The sequence below is a fragment of the Tamandua tetradactyla genome, chromosome 20, assembly GCF_023851605.1.
Source record: "Tamandua tetradactyla isolate mTamTet1 chromosome 20, mTamTet1.pri, whole genome shotgun sequence".
Classification (NCBI taxonomy): domain Eukaryota; kingdom Metazoa; phylum Chordata; class Mammalia; order Pilosa; family Myrmecophagidae; genus Tamandua; species Tamandua tetradactyla.
The window spans coordinates 17,180,189-17,199,925 of NC_135346.1; the positions used below are offsets into that span (position 1 = coordinate 17,180,189).

Below are 19,737 nucleotides of genomic sequence, written 5' to 3' on the forward strand. Positions count from 1 at the left end.
TTTCATAAAGGCAGAATAATCCCTATTCAATACCATATGTTTAAAACTAATCAGATTATCTCCCTGGGGATGTAATTAAATCAAGAGTGGTTGTTAAACTGGATTAGGTGATAAAATGTCTCCACCAATTCGGGTGGGTCATGATTAGTTTCTGAAATCCCATAAAAGAGGAAACATTTTGGAGAATAGGGGATTCAGAGAGAGTAGAGAAGAATGACATAGCCACAAGAAGCAGAGTCCACCAGCCAGTGACCTTTGGAGATGAAGAAGGAAAATGTCTCCCGGGGAGCTTCATGAAACAGGAAGCCAGGAGAAGAAGCTAGCAGATGATGCCGTGTTTGCCATGTGCCCTTCCAGATGAGAGAGGAATCCTGACCGTGTTCACCATCTGCCTTTCCAGATGAGAGAAAAACTCTGACTGTGTTCACCATGTGCCTTCTCACTTGAGAGAGAAACCCTGAACTTCACCGGCCTTCTTGAACCAAGGTATCTTTCCTTGGATGCCTTAGATTGGACATTTCTATAGACTTGTTTTAATTGGGACTTTTTTTGGTCTTAGAACTGTAAACTAGCAACTTATTAAATTCTCCTTTTAAAAGCCATTGTGTTTCTGGTATATTGCATTCTGGCAGCTGGCAAACTAGAACAGTTATAATTACCTATAGGGTTACTGTGCTGGTTTGAATCTGTGGTGTACCCCAGAAAAGCTATGTCCTTTAACCCTCATTAAATATTGCTGGGTGGGGAGTGGGCCACAGTGGTTCAGCAGGCAGAGTTCTCGCCTGCCATGACAGAGACCTAGGTTTGATCCCCGGTGCCTGCCCATGCAAAAAAAAAAAATATATATATATATATATTGCTGGGTGGGAATTTGATTAGATTATATTCTAGTTTGCTAGCTGCCAGAATGCAACACACCAGAGATGGATTGGCTTTTAATAAAAGGGGATTTATTTTGTTGGTTCTTCAGAGGAAAGGCAGCTCACTTTCCACTGAGGTTCTTTCTTACATGGAAGGCACAGGATGGTCTCTGCTGGTCTTCTCTCCAGGCCCTTGGGATCCAACAACTTTCCCCGGGGTGACTTCTTTCTGCATCTCCAAAGGCCTGGGCTGAGCTGCGAGTGCTGAGATGAGGAATGCCGAGCTGCTAGGCTGTGCTACATTGCATTCTCTCATTTAAGCACCAGCCAATTAAGTCAAACGTCACTCATTGCAGCAGACACGCCTCCTAGCCGACTGCAGATGTAATTAGCAACAGATGAGGTTCACATACCATTGGCTTATGTCCACAGCAACAAGACTAGGTATGCTCACCTGGCCAAGTTGATAATTTAATCTAACTAACACAGATTATCTCCATAGAAATATGGCTTCCCCTATTGTGGGTATTAACCTTTGATTAGAGGGAGATGTGACTCCACCCTTTCCAAGTGGGTCTCAGTTAGCTCACTGGAATCCTTTAAAAGAGGAATCATTTTTTGGAAAGAGCAGAAGAACCATGAAAGCCCACATAGCCGGGGACCTTTGGAGATGAAGAAGGAAAACACCCCTGGGGGAGCTTCATGAAAAAAGAAGCCTGGAGAGAAAGCTAGCAGATATCGCCATGTTCACCATGTGACTTTCCAGTTGAGAAAGAAACCCTGAACTTCATCAGCCTTTCTTGAATGAAAGTACCTCTTGTTGGTGCCTTAATTTAGACATTTTTATAGACTTGCTTTAACTGGGACATTTTCACAGCCTTCAAACTATAAACTTGCAACTTAATTCCCCCTTTTAAAAGCCATTGCATTCTGGCCACTAGCAAATTAGAACAGTTATCTTTACCACAGGTCTTTATTTCTTTTTGCTGCTTTGAACCACTATCTTGTGTGCTTTCCCTTCAGTCCGAAAAATTCCCTTTAGAATTGCTTGTAGAGCAGGTCTTGTGTTAATGAACCCCCTTTGCTTTTGTATGTTTAGGAATATCTCTTTTTGCGGCAAGAGAGTATTTTAATAATAAACTATTTTGTATTCCTTATATCTTCCATAGTTTACATCTGCATTTCTCTCAATGACATGTCTAGGAATACCTTAATCTCCCCCTCACTTTTTTTTAATATCAAGAATTCTCCACTTGGGGAAGTTTCCCCCTCACTTTTGAAACAAAGTCTTTCCAGATATAAAATTATTGGTTATCAATTATTTTCTCTCAGCACTTTAAATATTTCAACCCACTGACTTTCTGCCTCCATTGTTTCTGATGATAAATCGGCATTTAACCTATTGGGATTCCCTTGTACAAAACACATTGCTTTTCTCTTGCATCCTTCAGAACTCTCTCCTAGTTCTTTGCATTCAACAGTTTGATCTGCATGTGAAAGGGAATATTTCTCTTTGATTTTATCCTGTTTCATGGTCTCTGAGATTTTTGGATGTACATATTCACATCTTTTACTAAGTTTGGGAAGCTTTCTGACACTATTTCTTTGAATATTCCTTCTGCCCCTTTCTCTCTTTCGTCTCCTTCTGGTACTCCTATAATGCATATACTGGTATACTTGATGGTGTCCCACAGGTTTCTTAAACTATTTTTGCTTTTAGTAATTCTGTTTTCTTTCTGCTCCTCAGCCTGATTCATTTAAATTGTCTTTGAATTGAAAATTGATTCTTTCTTTTGTCAGGTCCAATGAGCTACTGCAACCCTCTGGGAAATTTTCATTCCAGTTATTGTGGTCTTCAATTCCAATAGTTCTGTTGGGTCCTTTTAAAAATATTTATCTCTTTATTGAGATTCTCATATTGTTCATTCATTGTTTTCTTCATACCCTTTATTCTTTATCTACATTTTCTTTCATTTTTTGAGCATATTGAAGATCATTTTTTTTAAGTCTTTGTCTGGTTTATCCACAGTCTGGTCTTCTTTCTTGATGTTTTCTGGACTTTTATCCTCTTCCTTTGGATAAGCGATCATTTCCTGTCTATTTGTTTTTCTGGTAATCTTTGTACATTTTAATATTTTTAAAATGTTATATGGGATTTATTCCCTGAGATGTCTGTTTCTTGAGTTTGTATCCAGCTAGGCAGAGATTTTCTTGAGTGTCCAGAGCTAACAAAACTAAGCAAAAAAAACCCTTTTACCATCTTTGCAAATTGACTTTCCATCGGATGATGCTCTCTATCAGAATTCAGCCTTCTTATCAAGGGCAGCCCAAGGTGAATACAAAGTACAGGGTACGTCTGGGCCTGGGGTAGCTACACAAGTATCATATAAAACAGATTTTAAGTGAAAAATAGTTCCAACATGACTCCCAGTGATGTAAATCTTCCTGGCAACATGGGACCTGACTCTCAGGGATGATCCAGGACCCAGCATCATCAAAATGAGACTTCTTAACCAAAAGGGGGAATAAAGAAATGAGACAAAATAAGATCTCAGTAGCTGAGAAATTTCAAACAGGTGGGAGGATATTCTGGAGGTTTTTCTTATGCATTATATAGATATCCCTTTTTAGCTTATAGTGTATTGGAGTGTCTGGAGGGAAATAACCTAAAATTGTTGAACTGTGTTCCAGTAGCCTTGATTCTTGAAGAAGACTGTATAACTATATAGCTTTTACAATACTGTATGATTATGAAAACCTTGTGTCTGATCAGAGAATAGACAGATGAGTAAAAAGAAAATAAGGATATAAAACAAATAAATAATAGGAGGAGATAAAGGGTAGAAATTGGATAGATTGAAATACTGTGGGTCAATAAGAGAGAGGTGTAAGGGGTATGGAATATATGAGTTCTTTTTTTTCTTTTTATTTCTTTTTCCTGAGTGATGCAAATGTTCTAAAAATTATCACGGTGAAGAATACACAACTACATGATGACATTGTGAGTCACTGATTGTATAATATGGTTGGACTGTACATGTGTGGATATTTCTCAATAAAAAGTTTTTAATTAAAAAATAAAAACAGAGTATGCCACTAAAAAAGTGTAGGAAAATCTTGTAGAAGTATGTTAAACAGTTAATATACTATGTTTTTACCTTAATTTTCTGATGTTTGTGATATGTGTAAGCTTTCAATATGTTTAATATATTGCAATTTATTTTCTCATAAATAAATATTTACTTAAACAAAACAAACAGTTCCAAATGACAAAGTCACCACCTTTGACAAGAGCAGGTTGAAACCATCACTGTCCTCAGAACTGGCCCCCTGTAATCTGAAGTAACTAATCAAAAGCAGTAGTCACAAATATAAAAAGTTCTTTCATGAACTAGAACAAATGTGCGACACTATTACAAGGAGTTGATAATAGAGGGATATGGGGGAAACGTATCTATTGCAAACTCTAGACTACAGTTACCAGTAATATTTTAATATTCTTTCATCAACAGTAACAAATGTACCTGCCAATACTATGGGTCAATAATGGGGGGAGGACGGGAAATCAAGGCTATGGGACGATTTGGGTTTTCTTTTTTATTTTTATTTCTTTTCTGGAGTAATGAAAATGTTCTAAAATTGATCATGGGGATGTATGCACGACTATGTGATGATACTATAAGCCAATGATTGTATACTTCTATACTTCAGATGGCTTATATGGTTGTGACTAAATCTTAATAAAACTGCATTAAAAAAAAAGCAGTGATCAGCTAACAGATCACAGCTCCATTCCTCCCCACCCTCCAGCTCTTGGGGAATTAGATTTCTAGTCCTTCTCTGACACCAGCAAGCTATGCCACAGGCTGGACCCCATGGCAGCCAGCTGTAACACTAGGGGATGGGCAACCATAACCTCCCCACAGAAAGAAAAATTAAGTGGCATTTACTTCAATTTACCAGCCTCTTCCTCCTGCTCTTCCTTTTGGATGCCTCACAGTGTTCTACAGGATTCCAGAGTTTTTAAATAATTGATTCAGACAGCTCCTGCCTAAATAATAGTTTTCTGATACAGGGACTATATTCCCAGATCTTCCTAATCTACCATATTCCCTCAATTCCTCCTAAACTCATCTATTCTTGCAACTTTCTAGGTGCTGACAGTGAACTAACCTAAGATGGCTTTTACTGATAGAAGTGCAGCTGTAATAGAACTGTAGATGGGTGTTTGAACAGATTGATATTGTTAATGATTGTTCACAAGTAACATGGGGAGAAAATAAAAGTTCTTTGCTTGTGTTGTTCAAAGAAAAAACAAATACAGAAAGCAATGTGCTAAGATAGTTCAATACTAGCATTAAAAAGTGACAGATCATCTTAAAAAAAAAGAGTGATGACAGTAGAAAACTGTTTCCAATGGTAAAATGCGAGATTAAAACAGTCAAGAGGAGATTGGAGAGAACGTGGATTCTAAATACTCATTGTGTCCCATCCTGTCTGCCCTCTTTTTTGGGCCTGGTCAGGGCGTGCTGTTCCAAGAGAGGACTATATCCCCGCTTGCCAGCCAGACAGTAAGTCAGGAGCCAAAGAAGCTTTGGTCTGGCCAAAGCGATACAGTGAAGTACAAAAGCGGAGGAAACCTGGGCAGTTGTCATGCCAACAGCCCATTCTCTTCTATGGAAATAAAAAGAATAGGAAACTCGTGAATTGTGTGATTCATAAATTGCAAGGAACATGTGTGCTTGAACTAAAATAGCTTAAAATTGAGGGGGGTGGAATGTGAAAACAATGCAAGAAATGATCCCAGGTCCCTGGAATATCATATAACATTTCATTAGCTTAATCCTTGCATGGCAAGATGCTTTAGTCCAGGCCCTCATCAAAGCAAAGTATGTCCCAGCCTCTCTCTAGTTTTCATCAAACTCACCCAGATCGATAAAGTTACTATTCAGGACCACTTCTCTCTCTCTGTCTTGCCCGACGCACTTTAGTTTTTAGAAATAAGCTATTTAAATACCTCTTAAGACACTAGGAATTTTATATACCCTTTGAACCTCATTAGAGTACAAGCTTCATTGAAGGCAGGACTTAGATTCTCTTATTTACTGCCAGTAACCTAGCACAATACTTAACACATCACAGTAATAATGGTTAACACTTACATAATGCTAACTGTGTGCCAGGTAGGTCTCACAACAATACTGGAGGACTAGGTATTATTATTGTTGTTGTTGTTGTTATATTATTCTACCTAATAAATGCTTGTTGAATCTGCTGCTATTGGAATAAGCAGTTCTACTTCTAGGAATTAATTCTATAGAAATAATAATGGATGTGCTCAAGTATTTAGCAACAATAACACAGGTGCTGTCACTGTCAGTGTTCTTAAGCACTTTACTTATTGGTACTATTGAGAGCCTCATTTTATGGATAATGAAAGTAAGGCCAGGGAAATTAATCACCTTATCCAGGATCACAAAGCTAGTGAGTCCTACAATTAAGATTTGAAAACAGGCTCTCTGGCTCCAGAGTCTATGCTTATGACCACTATGCTATACTGATACAAAGATAACCACTGCAGGTGTCATTTATATAAGGAATTGGGAAAACTTACATTTCCAACAGGGGAACTATGTGAAAAAAATAAACCAAAAAATAGAATATTATGCATCCACTTAAAATAACATTGCAAAATAGTGACATAGAACAACTTGCTTAATAAAGTGTCAAGAGAAAAATCAGGTTGAAACATGTATTTTAAAGATAAGGATATTCTCCAAAGTGTTAACAATGGTTACCACTACATGATAAAATTATAAGTGACTTTTGTTAATCTGCATTTTATAAACTTTCTTTAATAAGTATATTCCTTTTACCAAAGAAAGCATGAGAAAAATGAAAGGGAAATTAACCATCCATGTCAAAACTGAACTAAAATTTTCTCAGACAATACATACATAGATTGTGGTCCGTTTGAAAAAACAGAAAGAGGAAAAACAAGGTTAGTTATTACTCACTTCAATTTCAGCAAAGGACTATGTTTGGAATTTAGACCAGCATTTTCCAAAACAAGTTTCACAAAACAGTCTATACATAACAACAACCACCAAAATGGTTCTATATCAAATATGTTGTAGGAAACTTTCAGTTAAACAAGTTCCTTTATTACAGGACTTCTCAGAGCTTTTAATATGCCCCATATGCATTATAAATCTCAGAAGGTGTACAGTATACAGAATTTTTCAAACACATTTGGGCACAGAGCCCTTTTTCCCGAAGAGCATCTTGAGAGAATCAGTGTCCCTCAGAAGAGACTGTGGCAAATAATGATTTATACAAAAGAGAAGAGGAAACAGAACTGTTGGAGGAAGTTAAATCCAAGTCGATTCTCTTGGGAAAAGGTGTAAAAACCTAGCAAATTGCAACAGAGGCAATGAGGACTTAGCAGGATGATTTTTTTTAATTCATTTAAGAAAAGAAAGGATGCTAATAACGGAGCCTGGGGGGGGGGGGTAGATTCTGCGTACATATCTCTCCCCTGAGTGCTCCCTCTCACTGCTCAAGGGAGTAGGCTATCCCAGGCAAAATACGAAGGTTTGGGTGAGAGGCCTGGAGTCTTAAATCAGACAAAGGACACAAGCCACACTCAAGTGAACTAGATGAGGAACCTCAATAGTGTCTAGGGAACATGACGTATAAATTCTTTAGTGACAAGAGAAGCATACAAAGGTATGAACATCAGTATAGCCTGCTATATAAGACAACAATCAACAGAGCTTCCAGGGAATCTGGCGGAAGGCCTAATAAAAATTGAGCAGTGGGGCATAAGACAAATTTAATTTAGCCTGGATTTTCATGCCAAAGACTGGGCCCTGAAGAAAGAGAATTGAGGAAATGAGGATTGAATCAGATAGAATTTTTTGTTTAAAAGTAGCTCAATTTCCCATTCAACAAACACTTCTTCAGATACATGTGCCTTTGCTCATGCCATTTTCTCTTCCTGGACTGCCTCCCCCTTGTCCCACCACCCTTCATCTCTTTAACTCTTACTTGCCCTTCAAAATTCAGTTCAACCATCACCCTCTTTAGGAAATGTTCTCTGAAGTTCCAGTGTGATATACTTGCTTTCAAAGCACTCTTTAAGGAACAGGAATTTACTGCACACCTACCACCTGTCAGGCACCTGGTGCATTCCTCCTTCATAACACACCCATACACTGTGGAAAGATCATTTTCATTGATTTATTTTTAATTACTTTACCCCCACCCCAGGGCCCAGCCAGTGTGCCTCCAGTCATTTTTGGTAAATGAATGAAGCTCCTATGAAGTGCCAGGTGCTGGAGATAGAAATGACTCAGAGGAGGCCCTGCCCTCAGGGAGCTTACTGATAAACTAAACGAGAAAAGAGGAAATAAATGATCACAGCTCATAACAGGAGGAATATATGGTAAATCATGGTATGGGCAAGGGAAGTTTCTGAGCTCTTTGCTTAAGGAAGAGGCTGGCTGCGTACACAGGCTTTGTAGAGAAAAATGCAGGGATGGTGCTTTCAGCCTGCCTTGGAACAAACTCATCAAAGGCACACTTACAAATGACCTGCATTCCCCTAATGATTTAGTTCGTGGAGGGTGAGTACATCTGCATTTCATTTCTTTCTTTACAGAGTTAAATCACATTTGAGCAATTAGGTATTCTACATTCATGTGACTGCCTTGCCAAGCTAAGTTCAGATCAAGGAAGGAGAGAGGGAGGCTAAAAGAAAATATGTGGCATCAGTAATATTTCATCTGTAATTGTGTGTAGGTGTTGCTATCATTCTATTACTGGTCTTCAAGCAGCTGGTTCAGTTAGAAATCAAGTCTATGAACAAAGCTGCTGTAATCATAAAGGATTTGTCCCCTGTGATTAAACACTAAAATGACAGGTGTTAAATACAAAATGAAAAAGAGAAATTTCCAGCAAAACCATTCTGTTTCAATCAGTGTTTAAAAGAGAAACCAGGAGCGTTTCTCTGAGAGTGGGTGGGAAAGAAGCAGAGCTAGCTCTATGCGGTGGTGTTCTGACTCCTGCTCTCAGTCCGGGAAGACGCTCCTCCCCCCGCCCCAAGTTTCCCCAGAAAGGGCACAGGCAAGAAAGGAAAAATACCTCCGCAGTTCATTCATAACCTTGAACGCCTTCCCCATGTGGGCAGGGTTGACTGTGATCGTCCTCTGGTTCTTCTCATCATCCCCAGCCTGCGCTGGTGGCTGGGAGCTCGGCTTGATGCTGTGAGCAGGAAGGGAGAGGAAGGGGAGAGGATCACACATTGGTAAATTCATCTGTCCAACTGTCACAAAACCATGCATTTCCTTACCCACTAGGGGAATCTCTGCCAGCCCATTCTCACCCCAGACTCAGCAGGAAAGGAAATGCATTGGGTCAGGCATTTCTGCAGGATTTTCCAATGAAAAGTGCATTCCTCCTGAGAGGGCTGAGGACTAGGTCCTAGGTCAGCTTCTTCCACTAAATACTTGTGTGACCTTGTGGAAGGTCCTTATTTTACATCCTTCCATCTAAGGGCTAAGAACCATACCATTCACTTCACAAGGATGTTTGGGCATTCAACAAAAACTTAATAGAGCTTACTAAGTGGCAGGTACTATATTTAATTGGGACCAAGTGCTGGCAGGTTAAGGGAAAAGTTCCTGGAAGCTGAGACCTACAGGAAGAACAGAAATTAGATATATATTTGATATATATATATATATATATATATATATAGTAGATATATATATCAGATATATACATATATAAAAGATAAAACGTATTCCAGGCAGAGGAAGCAGTATGCATATAGACCTCAGAAGAGAAAAAGATCAAAGTGTGTCCAAAGTACTTGATAGTATAGCACAAGAGGAGAGCATCAAGAGAAAAGGCTAGAAGAGTGAGCAGTCTTATAAGGGTCTTAGAGACAAAGCTAAGGAGTATGGATTTCACGCTGAAACAATGAAAAGCCGTCAAAGGGTTTTAAACAGAGAAGTAGGAGAGGAAGCAGGTGAACAAATTTGTTCTTTAGAAAAAGCACATTGCCTGTGGTATGAAGAACAGAGGAATAAAAGTGAAGGCTCTTGGGAAACCATAATCCCACAGAATGACAGGGAATTTTAATTGTTATGGAAAGAAGGGCTATCTGTGTGGGCTGACTGAGCAGATGGTTACTAGTCAGAGTCACCCATAATCTCAAAGCCTTCCAGACTAAAATCAAGAGACAAAACATTCAGATTCCTATGAAACATCAGCTAGCTGTCCAAGTACTCCTGACCAATATGTTTCAACTTCACTGGGGGTAGGAAGGAAAGATCGAAAGAACGCGGAAAGGAGAACACAAGAAAAGACTTTCTCCCCAAACTAGTGAAAACTATTCAGTTTCAAGGTTAAGTCTGGGATTTGAAGTTACGTCTGTTTAGACCAGGCACAGCTTAGCTTTGCTAATAGGGAAACAGAAACTTCTCCACTCATGTAGAACTGGGGACCCACAGTTCACCCCAATTCTAGGACACTAGGGGTAGTAGTATCCCTTGACTTTCCCTAGGGGTCTCCTCTGTGCATGGCTTGCAAACTGGCTAGAGAAAAGGGCTACTGTGGCTAACAGAATATTGCAGAAATTTGACAGTCTCTCAGATTTCTAACTATTGGAACACTGAAATAAAATGAACAAGACAGACCTACAGTTTGTCTGTCTGATAATGTCAGACTCCTCCTTTGGCTCCCTGCCTCACCTTCAATTCAACATGCAAACATAAGCCTTAGTCATCTGAACTTTGGGGCTGTTTGGATTCTTGGTACAAGGAAGTCAGCTGAGCACAGGAAGCTAAATATCAAGAGATGCATGAAGGCAGATGATTAGAGTCATGTATCTATGTGGATAAAGAAAATCTCAGGCCAGAAAATGAGATCAGGATGAGGAGGCACCCCACAAAGATGAAAAACTTCATGAAAGAAATCCCACAAGCAAAATTCCTTTTATAGTTAGTGCCCTTCCTTGCTCTAAGGACAGAAAGATATTCATTTCCATTTTCTAATAAAAGCTTAACATTTTTTATTTTTGTATTTTAAGCTTTTATTTTATCTGACATTGATTTTATGTTATGATATTGTATTAGATAGGGTTCTCTAGAGAAACAGAATCAACAGGAAACACTTGCAAATATAAAATTCATAAAAGTGTCTCACATAACCATGGGAATGCAGAGTCCAAAATCCGCAGGGCAGGCTGTGAAGTTGACAATTCTGATGGAGGGTCTGGACGAACTCCACAGGAGAGGCTCGCCGGCCCAAGCAGGAAGAGCCTGTCTCTTCTGAATCCTCCTTAAAAGACTTCCAGTGATTAGATTAAGCATCACTCATTGCAGAAGACACGCCCTTTGGCTGATTACAAATGGAATCAGCTGTGGATGCAGTGGACGTGATCATGATTTTATTCTATGAAATGTCCTCATTGCAACAGATAGGCCAGGACTTGCCCAACCAGACAAGCAGGTACCACCACTTGGCTAAGTTGACACATGAACTTGACCATGACAGTTCACTTCTTGTCTACTTGGCAGCTATACATATCACCTTAAACCACACTTACTTCTAAATAAAAATCAATAAAACACATTTTTTCTTTCACCTAACAATACTCAATTGTCCTGCATATAACTAGAAACACATTAAATCTCTCCAGAATAGGGTGCAAATCCTTGGGTAATATTCATTCTTAAACTTGGTATCTTACAACTTAAATAGTATAACAGGAACAAAACAGCATTACAGTCCTCGTGTCTGTAACTGATCATGTGGTCGAGGTTCATATTTATCACTACCTTCTTCCACTACCCATTCCATGTTCCCTTTACCCTCACCAAGCGCTTCAGCTGGCCATGGTTCTTTGCCTGGTGGGATGACCAAACCTTCATTCCTGAAGTTTCAGAGCCATTGGTATTCCTGCCTGGATTAGGTTGTTGCAGTTTTTCATTGATTTTAATCACAGGGCATAGTAGTACTAAAAGACGCCCTAGGGGATCTCCTATATTCCAAGAAAACTCTTCATTACCTCCATTGTGTAGTTGCAGTGCTATTTCCCCCTGATAGTCAGGGTCAATCACCCCAGACAATAATGTAATCCCCTTCTTGGCTTGTTGATCCAGGGGCATGAGTAGCCCAAAGTGACCAGGTGGCAGTCTTAGATTCCAGTTCAATGGAATCACTGTTTCTCCTGGTGGAAGCACTCCCCCTTTTGGAACTAAAACCCGTAGCCCAGCAGAGCTCAGGGTCACAGGGACATGAAGCAGAAATTTTCCAAGTTGATCACTAGGGGTAATAGTGAGTGGTGCCACTCCCATTTCCATCCCTCGGTTCCTGGACCCATGGATCCTGGCTATGGGATAAACAGCACCATACAGTGGACGCTGATTCAGAGCATATGTAGCTTCCTGGAAAACATTACCCCAGCCCTTCAAGGTATTGCCACCTAGTTGGCACCGTAATTGAGTTCTCAAAAAGCCATTCCACTGTTCTATCAATTCAGATGCTTCTGGATGATGGGGAACATGGTAAGACCAGAGAATTCCATGAGCATGTGCCCATTCTCGCACTTCATTTGCTGTGAAGTGTGTTCCTGGATCAGAAGCAATGCTGTGTGGAATACCATGATGGTGGATAAGGCATTCTGTAAACCCACAGATGATAATTTTGGCAGAAGCATTGCATGCAGGAAAAGCAAACCCATATCCAGAGTATGTGTCTATTCCAGTTAGAACAAATCGCAGCCCCTTCCATGAAGGGAGTGGTCCAACGAATCAACCTGCCACCATGTAGCTGGCTGGTCACCTCGGGGAATGGTGCCACATCGGGGGCTGAGTGTGGGTCTCTGCTGCTGGCAGATTGGGCACTCAGAAGTGGCTGTAGCCAAGCCAGCCTTGGCGAGTGGAAGTCCATGTTGCTGAGCCCATGCATAACCTCCATCCCTACCACCATGACCACATTGTTCATGAGCCCACTGGGCAATGACAAGAGTTGCTGGGGAAAGAGGCTGACTGGTATCCAAAAAATGGGTCATCTTATCCACTTGATTATTAAAACCTTCCTCTGCTGAAGTCACCCTTTGGTGCACATTCACATGGGACGCAAATATGTTCATGTTTTTAGCACACTCAGAAAGGTCTATCTACATACTTCTTCCCCAGATGTCTTTGTCATCAATTTTCCAATTATGGCCTTTCCGAGTCCCTGACCATCCAGCCAAACCATTAGCAACAACCCAGGAGTCAGTATACAAACACACCTCTGGCCAGTTCTCCTTCCAAGTAAAATGAACAACCAGGTGCACTGCTCGAAGTTGTACCCAAGGGAGGATTTCCCCTCACCACCATCCTTCAAGGACACCCCAGAAAGGGGTTGTAGTGCTGCAGCTGTCCACTTTCGGGTGGTACCTGCATATCATGCTGAATGATCTGTAAACCAGGCCCGAGTTTTCTCTTCCACAGTCAATTCACTGTAAGGGACTCCCCAAGAGGCCATAGCTCTGGTCTGGGGGAGAGAAGGTAATGTGGCAGGAGTAGAGACCATGGGCATTTGGGCCACTTCTTCATGTAACTTACTTGTGCCTTCAGGACTTGCTCTGACTCTATCTCATATATACCATTTCCATTTTACAATAGAGTGCTGCTGTGCATCCCCAACTTTATGGTTTGGTGGGTCAGACAACACCCAGCTCATGATAGGCAACTCAAGTCTCATGATAACTTGGTGGTCCATGGTTAAGCATTCAGTTTCTACTAAGGCCCAATAGCAGGTCAAAAGCTGTTTCTCAAAAGAAGAATAGTTATCTGCAGCAGATGGTAAGGCTTTGCTCCAAAATCCTAAGGGTCTGCATTGTGATTCTCCTATAGGGGTCTGCCAAAGGCTCCAGATAGCATCTCTATTTGCAACTGACACTTCCAGCACCATTGGATCTGCTGGATCATACAGCCCAAGTGGCAGAGCAGCTTGTACAGCAGCCTGGACTTGTAGCAGAGCCTCCTCTTGTTCAGGTCCCCACTCAAAATTAGCAGCTTTTCTGGTCACTCAATAAATGGGCCGGAGTAGCACACCCAAATGAGGAATATGTTGTCACCAAAATCCAAAGAGACCAACTAGGCATTGTGCCTCTTTTTTGGTGGTAGGAGGGGCCAGATGCAGCAACTTATCCTTTACCTTAGAAGGGATATCTCAACATGCCCCACACCACTGGACACCTAGAAATTTCACTGAGGTGGAAGGCCCCTGTATTTTTGTCAGATTTATCTCCCATCCTCTGACATGCAAATGTCTTACCAGTAAGTCTAGAGTAGTTACTACTTCTTCCTCACTAGGTCCAATCAACATGACATCATCAATATAATGGGTCAGTGTGATGTCTTGTGGGAGGGAGAAATGATCAAGGTCCCTGCGGACAAGATTATGACATAGGGCTGGAGAGTTGATATATCCCTGAGATAGGACAGTGAAAGTATATTGCTGACCTTGCCAGCTGAAAGCAAACTGTTTCTAGTGGTCCTTACTAATAGCTATTGAGAAAAAAGCATTTGCCAGAACAACAGCTGCATACCAGGTACCAGGGAATGTATTGATTACTCAAGTAATGATACCACATCTGAAACAGCAGCTGCAATTGGAGTTACCACCTGGTTGAGTTTACAATAATCCACTGTCAACCTCCAAGACCCATCTGTTTTCTGCACAGGCCAAATAGGAGAGTTGAATGGTGAGAATCACTATCCCTGCACACTTCAAGTCCTTAAGAGTGGCAGTAATCTCTGCAATCCTTCCAGGAATCTGGTACTGCTTCTGATTTACTACTTTGCTAGGTAGGGGCAGTTCCTGGGGCTTCCACTTGGCCTTTCCCACAATAATAGCCCTCACTGCATGAATTAGAGAGCTAATGTGGGGATTCTGCCAGTTGCTAAGTATGTCTATTCTAATTATACATTCTGGAACTGGGGAAATAACTACGGAATGGGTCTGGGGATCCACTGGACCCACTATGAGATGGACCTGAGCTAAAACTCCATTGGTCACCTGGCCTCCATAAGCCCCCACTCTGACTGGTGGACCAGAGTGACGTTTTGGGTCCCCTGGAATTCATGTCACTTCTGAACCAGTGTCTAATAATCCCTGAAATATCTGATCATTTCCTTTTCCCCAGTGCACAGTTACCCTGGTAAAAGGCCGTCAGTCTTCTCGGGGAAGGCTTGGAGGAAGATTAACAGTATAAATCTGTGGAAGTGTAACAGGATTCTCCCCCAAAGGAACCTGGCCTCCCCTTCATTCAACAGGTTCTGGGTCTGTAAACTGTCTCAAATCTGGAAGTTGATTAAGGGGCTGTGGCTCTGTGCTTTTGTAATTCAGGTTAGACTTCTGTTCACTTGACCTAGAACTCTTATGTTTATACAGCTCAAACAAGAATTTAGTAGACTGACCTTCTATTGTATTTATAGGTACCCCATGATTTACTAGTCAATGCCACAAATCTCTGCAAGTCATATAATTTTGACTCCTGCTTTGAGTTTGTTGTCTATTATAATAGCCACATCTACCCTGTCTTTGGTGATTAAGTGCTGCCACCTGGCTTCTGCCAACTCGGGATCTGGTCATCTAGCTCAGTGGGATTCCAGCTCAGTGATAGCAGTTCCCACAGTAATATCTGACCTACAGAGAAGCGCAACTACAGAGCTCTTCAGGGATGATGGAATTAGTCTCACAAATTTATTTTTCACTGTTCTGGTAAAAGGTGCATCCTCTGGACATTCCTGGGGTGTAAGAGCAGGCTTTGCATGATAAATCCACTCCAACATTCCAATCTCTCTAAGCCTCTGGATCCCCTCATCTACATTATACCAGGACAGTTCTGGCATTTCAACCTCAGGTAATGTCAGCCACCTTTTGATCCATGTTTCAACCAACCATCCAAACAAACTGTTAATACCTTTTCTAACCCCTTGAGCTATAACATTGAATGCAGAATCTCTGCTTAGTGAGCCCATTTCAACCAATTCAGCCTGACCCAGCCTTATATTCCTCCCACCATTATCCCACACCCTTAAAATCCATTGCCACACATATTCCCCTGATTTCTGTCTATATAAATTGGAAACCTCACACAGTTCTTTTGGAGTATAATGCACCTCCTTATATGTGATACTTTGTACCTCACCTATAGGGGCCTATTGGGACTTTAGTCTAGTTATAGGTCTGGAAGAAATGAGGGACGGGTGGTGGGGGTGGGTCATGAAAAGAATTAGAAATATCTTCCAAGCCATTTGCTTCAGGGCATTCATTTGCAGTTTCATCTGGTGAAACAGGATTAATCACTCTAGGGCTAATCCCTTCAGGTGGAGGCTGGGTGGCCAACTCCGCAAGGCAGGCTGCAGGTGGGGTGGCTATGTTCTCAGGGCAGACTATTACAGGTTATCTGGAGAAGACTCAGCATGACCTAAGGTTTCAACCTCACCCTGACATCATTATTAATCCATACGTCACCATCCTATTTTTCAGGGTCCCACTCCTTTCCAATCAATGCCCTCATTTTCAGCAGACACCATGCAACATTGAGATTTCAGTTTACATTGTAAAGTTGCTACTCTAACAACAAGATTCTGAGTCTGAATTTCAGAGATCTCAGGCCTACGGCTACAGGAAACAAGATTATCCTTCAGGATACTCATAGAAACTTCGGCATCTGTCAGATGGCACTTAAGCTTCTCGTTTGAAGTCTTAAGCCTATCCCTTTCACTCCTTAATGTATTCAGTGTATCTAACAACAACCAGCCAACATCTCTACCTCTTATTTCCACAAAACTCCGGAAAGATGTCAAAAACATTATCCCCCAGAGCCTGGCTTCGTACAAGCGAAACATTAGGAGAATCGAATGGTGGTATTTTGACTATCTCTTTTGCCAACTCACTCCATGGATTGGGAGTGTCGTTCTGATTATGGGAATCAGAGTCCTTAGTGCCTCTGAGTCCAGTCAGAGCAGAAAACCATTCATAAAAACCCATTTTTAAGATTCTGTTTCTTAAGAACCAATCCTGGTACCAAGTTGTATTAGTTAAGGTTCTCTAGAGAAACAGAATCAACAGGAAACACTTGCAAATATAAAATTTATAAAAAGTGTCTCACATGTGCTTGCTTCGGCGGCACATATACTAAAATTGGAACGATACAGAGAAGATTAGCATGGCCCCTGCGCAAGGATGACACGCAAATTCGTGAAGCGTTCCATATTTTTGCAGCGCACCCCAAAGAGATTAGACCCAAATAGGCATTCCCCAAGACACTTATTAGTTAGAATGTCAGAGGTCAAAGAGAAAGAGAGGATCTTGAAAGCAGCGAGAGAGAAGCAATCCATCACATACAAGGGAAACCCAATAAGACTATGTGTAGATTTCTCAGCAGAAACCATGGAAGCTAGAAGACAGTGGGATGATATATTTAAGTTACTAAAAGAGAAAAACTGCCAACCAAGACTCCTATATCCAGCAAAATTGTCCTTCAAAAATGAGGGAGAAATTAAAACATTCTCAGACAAAAAGTCACTGAGAGAATTTGTGACCAAGAGACCAGCTCTGCAAGAAATACTAAAGGGAGCACTAGAGTCAGATACAAAAAGACAGAAGAGAGAGATATGGAGAAGAGTGTAGAAAGAAGGAAAGTCAGATATGATATATATAATACAAAAGACAAAATGGTAGAGGAAAATATTATCCAAACAGTAATAACTCTAAATGTTAATGGACTGAATTCCCCAATCAAAAGACATAGACTGGCAGAATGGATTAAAAAACAGGATCCTTCTATACGCTGTCTACAGGAAACACATCTTAGACCCAAAGATAAATATAGGTTGAAAGTGAGAGGTTGGGAAAAGATATTTCATGCAAATAACAACCAGAAAAGAGCAGGAGTGGCTATACTAATATCCAAAAAATTAGACTTCAAATGTAAAACAGTTAAAAGAGACAAAGAAGGACACTATATACTAATAAAAGGAACAATTAAACAAGAAGACATAACAATCATAAATATTTATGCACCGAACCAGAATGCCCCAAAATACGTGAGGAATACACTGCAAACACTGAAAAGGGAAATAGACACATATACCATAATAGTTGGAGACTTCAATTCAACACTCTCATCAATGGACAGAACATCTAGACAGAGGATCAATAAAGAAATAGAGAATCTGAATATTACTATAAATGAGCTAGACTTAACAGACATCTATAGGACATTACATCCCACAACAGCAGGATACACCTTTTTTTCAAGTGCTCATGGATCATTCTCAAAGATAGACCATATGCTGGGTCACAAAGCAAGTCTTAACAAATTTAAAAAGATTGAAATCATACACAACACTTTCTCGGATCATAAAGGAATGAAGTTGGAAATCAATAATAGGCAGAATGCCAGAAAATTCACAAATACATGGAGGCTCAACAACACACTCTTAAACAACAAGTGGGTCAAAGAAGAAATTGCAAGAGAAATTAGTAAATACCTCGAGGCGAATGAAAATGAAAACACAACATATCAAAACTTATGGGATGCAGCAAAGGCAGTGCTAAGAGGGAAATTTATTGCCCTAAATGCCTTTATCAGAAAAGAAGAAAAGGCAAAAATGCAGGAATTAACTATCCACTTGGAAGAACTGGAGAAAGAACAGCAAACTAATCCCAAATCAAGCAAAAGGAAAGAAATAACAAAGATTAGAGCAGAAATAAATGAAATTGAAAACATGAAAACAATAGAGAAAATCAATAAGACCAGAAGTTGGTTCTATGAGAAAATCAATAAGATTGATGGGCCCTTAGCAAGATTGACAAAAAGAAGAAGAGAGAGGATGCAAATAAATAAGATCAGAAATGGAAGAGGAGACATAACTACTGACCTCACAGAAATAAAGGAGGTAATAACAGGATACTATGAACAACTTTACGCTAATAAATACAACAATTTAGATGAAATGGACGGGTTCCTGGAAAGACATGAACAACCAACTTTGACTCAAGAAAAAATAGATGACCTCAACAAACCAATCACAAGTAAAGAGGTTGAATTAGTCATTCAAAAGCTCCCTAAAAAGAAAAGTCCAGGACCAGACGGCTTCACATCTGAATTCTATCAAACATTCCAGAAGGAATTAGTACCAACTCTCCTCAAACTCTTCAAAATAATCGAAGTGGAGGGAAAACTACCTAATTCATTCTATGAAGCCAACATCACCCTCATACCAAAACCAGGCAAAGATATTACAAAAAAAGAAAACTACAGACCAATCTCTCTAATGAATATAGATGCAAAAATCCTCAATAAAATTCTAGAAAATTGTATCCAACAACACATTAAAAGAATTATACATCATGACCAAGTAGGATTCATCCCAGGTATGCAAGGATGGCTCAACATAAGAAAATCAATTAATGTAATACACCACATCAACAAATCAGAGCAGAAAAATCACATGATCATCTCAATTGATGCAGAGAAGGCATTTGACAAGATTCAACATCCTTTCCTGTTGAAAACACTTCAAAAGATAGGAATACAAGGGAACTTCCTTAAAATGATAGAGGGAATATATGAAAAACCCACAGCTAATATCATCCTCAATGGGGAAAAATTGAAAACTTTCCCCCTAAGATCAGGAACAAGACAAGGATGTCCACTATCACCACTATTATTCAACATTGTGTTAGAAGTTCTAGCCAAAGCAATTAGACAAGAAAAAGAAATACAAGGCATCAAAATTGGAAAGGAAGAAATAAAACTATCACTGTTTGCAGACGATATGATACTATACGTCGAAAA

At 40.2% G+C, this 19,737-nt stretch overlaps 1 protein-coding gene and 1 non-coding gene across 11 annotated transcripts in view; one reads left to right on the forward strand and one right to left on the reverse strand.

The window, feature by feature from the left end:
- KLHL3 (kelch like family member 3) overlaps positions 1–19,737 on the reverse strand; it is a 382,736-nt gene that overhangs the window by 155,563 nt on the left and 207,436 nt on the right. For 8 of the 10 annotated variants that reach the window (XM_077138539.1, XM_077138537.1, XM_077138538.1 and 5 more), the window contains one exon: positions 9,006–9,125. In XM_077138539.1, coding sequence (XP_076994654.1) covers positions 9,006–9,043 — 38 coding nt within the window. In that variant the 5' untranslated portion in view covers positions 9,044–9,125. Of the gene's footprint in view, positions 1–9,005; positions 9,126–11,072; positions 13,776–19,737 lie in introns of those variants that run through there. The other 2 variants (XM_077138535.1, XM_077138543.1) reach the window with 1 other exon arrangement.
- On the forward strand, positions 17,046–17,152 carry LOC143665080 (U6 spliceosomal RNA). The gene has a single exon (XR_013166753.1). It is a non-coding gene; the product is annotated as a U6 spliceosomal RNA (small nuclear RNA).